The 8045-nt window shown below is 43.6% G+C and overlaps 1 protein-coding gene across 4 annotated transcripts in view; it reads left to right on the forward strand.

Moving 5' to 3' along the window:
- The window catches only part of LOC109286963 (torsin-1A-interacting protein 2-like), a 22189-nt gene extending 16220 nt beyond the window's left edge, over positions 1–5969 (forward strand). For 2 of the 4 annotated variants that reach the window (XM_019501789.1, XM_019501791.1), the window contains exon 6: positions 2738–4785. In XM_019501789.1, the coding sequence (XP_019357334.1) occupies positions 2738–3519 (782 nt within the window). In that variant the 3' untranslated portion in view covers positions 3520–4785. Of the gene's footprint in view, positions 1–2737; positions 4786–5591 lie in introns of those variants that run through there. The other 2 variants (XM_019501790.1, XM_019501792.1) reach the window with 2 other exon arrangements.
- The last annotated feature ends 2076 nt before the right edge of the window (positions 5970–8045 follow it).

The raw sequence follows: 8045 nt of genomic DNA on the forward strand, positions 1-8045 counted from the left end.
CCCCCACAGTGCCCAAGCCCTGGTCCTCCAACCCCCGCTCCCCACAGACTTACCTGTATCCAGCTGCTGGGCTCCCCCCAACCCCGTCTGGCTACAAACTGACCACCGTGTGCGTGTGCCCTGCCACCATCACCTTCTCCCCACCCCCAAGCAGTTCCTTGCTAGGGCAAGCCGGAAGTGCTGGGAAAAACTTTGAAGTTGAGCTGACCAAAATCCCAGACATTTGATCATATTTAAAAAAACTGTCTGGATTGGGATTGAAGGATCTAAAAAGAGGACATGTCCAGGGAATCCTGGACGTATGGTAACCCTAAATTAAGTCACGTCTTCTTCAGTCCCACACATAATACATGGGATTTCCCTCCAGTTCTCAACATCCAAGCACACGCTGAGATACTATGACACATTTCCTCATTGCACCTGGATCACACAGTATTATTCCTTGGGAGACCTTCAGCACTATGGGGCTTTCCAAGTAGCCTTTTCCCTCTTGTAGATGGTGATGAGGCCTTATGTATTTACTAAAATAAATACACAAGCTACACTGCTGGCCAGGAATTTTTTTTAAAAGGAAAGATAATTGAAGTAAAACACCTACATTTTTATTTAAGACTTCAACTAAAAGAGGAATGGCCCTTTAGGTGGGGTGTTGGCCTGTTTCTTGAGAGATTGAGAGAGATAGTTAGCCATGTTAGTGGGAAGTCAAGCAGAAGACAAAGTAGATTTGCACCTTATAAACTAACTGAAGTAGATAGATATATGTAGCAGAAGCTTTCATGGTCTGAAACTTCCTCATTTGGTGCTGTGAAAGGATGTATACAAAAGCAGTATATAAGAAGGAAAGACTTATTTAAATACAGAAGACAAGGAGGGGGAGAGAGAGAGAGGAGGGAGAGGAAAGGGAGGGAGTGTTAGAGAGGTAAACAAACAAGCAATAAAACCCATAGGAACAAATGAATCCAGGTACTAGGATAAGAATCCATAGTCCCTGTTTAAACCATGTTTAACATAATCCAGTCTGTGGATGCTTTCTTGTTCGGCAATTTCTGGTTTGAACTGTTTTTTAAGTTTGCTGCCTTAGAACAGCCACCCTTAGGTCAATGATATAGTATTCAGGGAGGTTATGATGTTCTGCCACTGGCTTGTGTGTCTTTCTTGAGAGACTAAGGCCCAATCCACTACTACATTTGAGGTCTGTCAGGAAGACTGTGGTGTAGGCCAGGACACCTCTGTTGTGCGAGTAAGTCTTCTCTCACCATCTGACAGCCAGTGGAAGGTGTTGTAGATATTCCTGCACCATTAGCTGGCTGCTCCAGCCCTTCATGCTCAGGCAGCACAGCTGTTGTGCTGGAGCTGTGAGGAGCTTCTAGAAGCACATGGATGTACAAGTGCTCCGGGGTCTGTGTGGTGGCAGCAGCTGCCTAATGCCAGAACTTCTGACAAAAGAGACAAGAGAGGACAGACAAGGCCTTAGCTTCAAAAATATACTCTGCCACTTCCTGTATACCCCTGGGCAAGGTTTACACTATGAAGTTCTTCTGGCGTACTAGCTTGGAAATCCTCCATGGACATAGAGCTAGGTTATCAAAACCCTACATGGTGACATAGCTGGTCTGATGGAAGAGCACTGTTGTCTGTGTAGTACTGCTAACAGGAAAAAAGCCTTCTTTTGGGATATTCAACACTGTCTCCGCAAGGGGGCCGTGCTGTTACAACCTTACTGTTTTAAGTGGCAGAGGCTCTTCTAGCATCATGCCCTGGGACCCAGATCCTCAAAAGTACTTAGGTGCTGAGTTGGCACTGAATCTGTTGCCTTCTTTTTCCTCAGTTTCCCATCCATAACATAGGCATAACAGCACTGTCATACTTCATAGGTTATTGCAGGAAAAAGTCCATTAAAAAATGAGGGCGCATCTACACATTGCTATGTGGTGATGTTGCTATGGCGCCGTGCTTTAGTACTTCCTTCTGGAAGTACTAAAACATGGTGCAGTATGGGCAGTTACTGCACTGTGCGTGTGGCACACGGTTAGATTTTGCCGCTATATCACCGTAGCAGTGCACTGTACCGGGGGATTGTGCCGCTATTGGCGATGTAGCTGGCAATCACGTGTAGACCCATGTGATTGCACTGTAGTGACGTAGTGTGTTGCTGCATCACCATAGGGCAATGCGTAGACGTGCCCTGAGGCGGTCAGACCCTAGTCACAGGGGCAGAATAAGTAGTTGAGATAGATAAGGCTGAGTTTCAAAGTGCCAGGTACTCAACAGCTCTCCCTGACTCAAAAGATTGCTTTACCAATATCTACAAATATCACCAAAACATAAAAGAAAAAACTTGCTCTTGCACTGGGGTACAGTATATTAACTGTAAGTGCTAGGATAAAAGAGAATGAAACCTGCAGTTGGTTGAAAATTCCGCAAGAGCCACACAAGGACTTCTATTCAGTGTTTCCAAAGCCGCAGCCCTAACTCAGTTTGTGGGAGAAAAATACGTGCATTTTGTGAGCGGAAAAAATCCTAGAATCTTGGGTAAGAGTTCCCCCTGCCATTGCTACATAAAATGTTTCTGAGACATCAGTAGCTACTGGAGCAAATCGGCCACTTGCCATTAGAAAGAAGGTACTGGGGGCTGGGGCATGAAAAAACCCTATGTGCTAGCCCTATGTTAGCCTCTAACTGCACTCATTTCTGACTCATTCTTTCATTCTCTTTCTCTTGTCTCTCTGCTCAACAGGATTTGATTCCCATGCAGTTTTACTGGGAGTCATACTATTGGTTTTCTTCTGCATATTTTCCAGTGGTTACTATACTTCCCAGCCCTCACATATGCAAGAAAATATGGTGTTGAAGGCCTTCTCTTCAGCTTTGGATCAGCTGAAACTCAGCTTTCCAGGGCAGAACCCTGCCCTGTGGCTTAGAGGACGCAAGTTCCTGCAGAGACACATCAATTCTTCCCATCACGCAGAGCCAGCCATTTTAATCTTTACCGCTGCCCGTGAAGGAGAGCAAACCTTGGAGTGCCTGAGCAACCAAATTGCCGATGCCTACTCCAACTCACTTGGTGCTAGCACAATCCATATTTTTGGGGCTAGTAAATCCAGGCTTGATAGCGACAAAGCAAAACTACAAGTGGATAATGAGCTGAGCTCTGGGTTCAGGGAAGGTGGGAAGGCAGCTGTGGTGCATCGGTTTGAGTCGCTGCCAGCTGGCTCCACCTTGATCTTTTACAAGTACTGTGACCATGAAAGTGCGGCCTTCAAAGATGTAGCACTACTGCTAACTGTTCTGCTGGAGGAAGAGAAACTAGAGGTCAACATTAACCCACGGAAGACTGAGGAAAAAGTACGTGACTTCCTCTGGGCCAAATTCACCAACACCAATACTCCCAGCTCCTACAATCACATGGACACAGACAAGCTGAGTGGGTTGTGGAGCCGCATATCCCACCTGGTCTTGCCCATCCATCCAGTCAAAGCCATAGAGAACAACGGCTGCTCTTCCCTAGCCAAACCATAGAGGTGAATGATATCAGGCTCCACACGGCTCACAATTCCTAATCTCAGAAGAGTTGTGACAACTACCATATCTATTCACATATCATGCACCCCAAATAAGACATACCCCCTGATTAAGAAGGCAGAATGAACCAGACTGTTTAAAATCAGTTTTCTCATTTAAAGACAAGCACCCCAATTTTCAGTCACTAATTTTTAGGGAAAAGGTGAATCGCTTCTCTGCCTTTTATAGGCTAAGATCATGTGAACAAATAAGGTAACTTTTTATTGTGTTTGTCCAGATTTTTGGAGAAAACCGAGGCCATTTTGCCTTTCAGCACACACCCCTAATTCAAGACATAGCTCAGGAATGTTAGACATTTTTTCCGAAATGGTTATATATTTTACATGCCATCTAATTCTGAAGATAAACCATGGGGATTTTTTTTTTCTCCCATGTGGAAATGAAAATCAATTGTTAAGGCAGAATGTTAGCCACTGATTCAAAGTATTTTTAGCCTATTATAGCTGTAACACTGCATTATATAAAAGCAGAATAATGATATTGCTTGTAAAAATTCTCCTTGCTATAATTCGGCAAACCAAAGGGTCAGATCAAGGTGCATTTTACTACAAAATATGGGGGGAAGATGGAACTTGGCTGCTATTTTTATTTTTAAGTAATATCGCTGTTAAACAAGGAAATACTTTTGTCTTGTTCTATGTGGTTTGGTATTAGCTCTGGCATAATAATTGGCAAAAGATTAGTCCATCATATGATTTCAATGGCTTAGGAAAATAATTAACATTTATCTATTCTGTTTCTAATGCAAAGTCAAATTAAGTGATAAAGAAGAATTACTCAGGCACATAAGCCATCATGGAAATATGGCACACCTTAACCAGCAGAGTTGTTCCAGTATAGAGATTTTTATGCTTTTTTATAATGGAAAAAATTCTGTTGCTTCTTAAATATTGGTTTAAGGGAAAAAAATTGAACAAATGAGATTTTGATAAACACCAAAAAAGCTTTAAGAGTTGAGCTGGATCCTTTTTATACTGTGGTATATTTCTGGTGTGTTTTAATGCATATACAAAAATGGAATTATTTGTACTGGATGGATCTATGCTTAGCTTAGGACTACAGACATGCAAATATTTTCTTTATGGAACCCAGGAAAAATGCTGGTTTTGCATCACCTTCAAAACACTATTTTCTATTTTTCCAACAAAACAAAAAGTTAAAAAAAAAGTTTAGGCTCAAATAAGATGTTTTTATATGACCCAAGGTCAAATGTGTTGTTTCTGTGATTTATTTAATATTTAATTGAAGAAAATGTCATAATGAAATATTTAAAAATGCAAGACCTACATGTCTGTTTTTTAAATCGCTTTTGAAATGAAATGTTTTGCCTATTATTTTCTTCACTGGAAATGTTTCAGTAATTTAACACACACTTTCATGATGTTTCAGATACTTATATAAAAGCCAAATCCAAAACCTAAACAAAGACAACGCCTTTTCCACTGATTCCAGATGACTTTGGATCAAGGTGTAAAGGCTCATCCTTCGCCTACACAGGAATGGTGGAGGCCTGTACCCATGTAGGGCTCCACTGATTCAGTGAGATTTCATGCAGGTAGATGGGTAAATCCAGCCCAATCTGACACCTGCACTTCAGTGTTACACCCTTAATACACATTGCCCTGGCTTTTGTTTTTATGCTTGTAGCAGTGGTCCACTTTGCCATCTGTAAGTGTTACCTTCCCCCAGGAACTCAAAGTCCCTAGCTGCTGCTGGTGTGGACAGTCTGTCTGGCCCCAGCTGTTGCTGTTACTGCTACTACAACAGTGGCATGGCGTCCCAGCACCCGGCTGCTGCCACTATAGCCACAGCATGGGGCTGCTGCCACTGGAGCACCACAGACTCCCCAGGGAACCACCATCCTGGTGACTCTCTAAGTGGAAGCCCAGGGCTGGTACCCTGCTCACCTCCCCCAGGTTATTGTACTACCTTTGAAAACTATACATTTGAAGATTTTGCATTTGTTTATTGTGAATTCTGAAGAATATGCCTTATTCCTTGCTTTGCAGATGATTTCCCAAAATAAATGTTGGTCATTTTATGTAGTCATCTGATATGCAAAGGGGATTCAGCAGGACCCCTACCAAAGACCCAGAAACAAAGAGAGAAGATACAAATGGCTACAGATGAGAATTTGGGTTCAAATGGGACCTGACCTTATGCTGTTTGAAATGAAAGGATTCCTTTTCATTGAGGCATCAGTGGAAGCTGCTGAACACAGCAATCCTACAGAACCCCACAAGATTTTGTATTTGTTTCATCACCAGGGATCCAGGTTTTCCGTTTGCCACGGAAAAACGTGGCAAAATATGGATTGTCTCCTTTAAAGAAGAAAAACCTGGGAAACCAAAGGTTTCCCTTTGCAGGCTAGAAGAGTTCCAGCCTACAAGGGGCTGTGGGGAGCAGGGCACAGGGGGTGCCACATGCATGTTCCCCACATGCTGGGGGGCTGGGCTTCAGGGGTGGAGGGCCAGGAGTAAGGGGCACTAGCATGGCTGGGGGGGGTGGAGACTGGTCAGGAGTAAGGGGCACCAGTGGGGAAAGGGGTCTGTGGGTCAGCAGTAAGGGACACTGGTGGGGACAAAGGACTGTGGTTTGGGAATAAGGGAGAACCAGCAGAGCCGGGGGGGTGGGCAAGGACTGTGGGTCAGGAGTGAGAGGCAATGGCATGAGTAGGGGCAGGACACTGGTGTATCAGAGCTGCTTAGCACCACAAAGTGTGTGTGTGGGGGCTGGGGGGGAGAACAGCTGCAGCTGGACCCACATCACTGTGAGTGAAGGGGGCAGGGTGAGCTCTTTTTCCACAATAAAATAACCAAAATCAAATGCCAAAGTATGTAGGTATTTAGAATTTATTTTATTATAATGCTTGAGGCACTGGTAGCCTTCCAAATTGCTTTCAAATTATAAATATATTAATAAAACATTGTGTTCAACTGATACCTATATTTATGTAGTGGCATTTCACTTTAAAAAACCCAAAATCTGTCTTTTTCTGCAATTAGTCAGAAAAATTTTTATTCTTATCACAGAATTTTGGCCCCAGGACCTGTGCACTGGATCCAGTGCCTGATCTCAGCGTGGAGGACTGGGTGGGGGCAGTGCTGGGCCTCAGGGCCTAATACCAGTGTGGGAGCTGGGAGGGGGCAGTGCCAATCCCCCGGGAGCCAATCCCAGTGCATGGGGAGTGTGAAGAGGGAGTTCAGGGCTTTGTCCCAGCATACAGGAGGCAGGAGAGGGATGCCAGGACCCAATACTGGCACACAGGGCAGGGAAGTGGGCAATCCCAGCACCCAGGGCCTGATTCAACTACTCATCTGGCCTGCTAGGCCAAAGGTTTGAGCACCGTTGGTCTACACTGATTTATTCTACCCACCAAAGATAGTGTCAGCTTTGCGTTTTGAACATTGAGTGTCTGATGATTATCCATGAGTTTTACAAATGCGACTACTACACTGTGCTAGCTAGAACTAACTGGGATATACAAGCATCTTTCACACAAAAAGCTGAGACAGGTTGAAATTAAGTCATCTAATTTTAATCAAGTTTAAAAACAATTGCAGATAGACAGTGTTGTCTGTAGCAGATCAAAGAGGATACTGGGAGACTGAACACCTGATTTGTTTCTTCTGTCAGTAAGTAACTCTGTGGCCTTTGGCAAATCACTTTATCTGTGTTCATCTAACTGTCTATAAAATGGGGATATTTGTATTTATTCCATTTGGCAGAGTGCTTGAAGCAAAGGCATTACTTGGAGTAAAAAGTCTGTGATACTTATGTCAGTGATACTTTGTGTTATAGTAGGTATGCCGCTTATCCAATCTCTTTTGCAGAATAGATGTTTTTATATAGAGCTCTGCAAGAAACACGGCCACTAGAGACGACAACAAAATGGTGTACTGCAGGGTACCTTCCTAGCACTGATCCTTTTTAACATATATACCACTGACCGACCGATATAGAGTAATACAAGGACACATACAGTGCTGATCTATGCATCATGTTGCAAGAGAAGGACTTGCCACTGTCAAGAACCAACTGACATGCACTGAGCAACCTCTTAGATTAGTACAATAAGAACCAGCTTCATGCCAACCCAATCAAGATGCAGGTCACAACTTTTCATGTATGCCACAGAGAAGCCAATCGGAAATTCAATATTACCTGGGATGGAATCCCACTGATTAATCACCAGGGATCCTGGTTTTCTTTGATTTAAAAAAATCCCCAATTTTTTGGTTAAAAAAGTAACCCCAAATCCACATTTTTCTGTGATTTAAATGAAACACCACTAATATATGCGCGCGCGCACACACACACACCTATCTATACACATATATCTATCTGTCTATACACACACACACATACATACTATCAAATTGCCATCAAGAATGACAGCGGGGGCTGACAGAGCCAGAGCCCCGTGTCTGGCCCCTCCTCTCCCCCCCACCCCGCATTTTGGG

This window comes from Gavialis gangeticus, unplaced genomic scaffold (genome assembly GCF_001723915.1).
Source record: "Gavialis gangeticus isolate Ggan-Ray unplaced genomic scaffold, GavGan_comp1, whole genome shotgun sequence".
Taxonomy (NCBI): domain Eukaryota; kingdom Metazoa; phylum Chordata; order Crocodylia; family Gavialidae; genus Gavialis; species Gavialis gangeticus.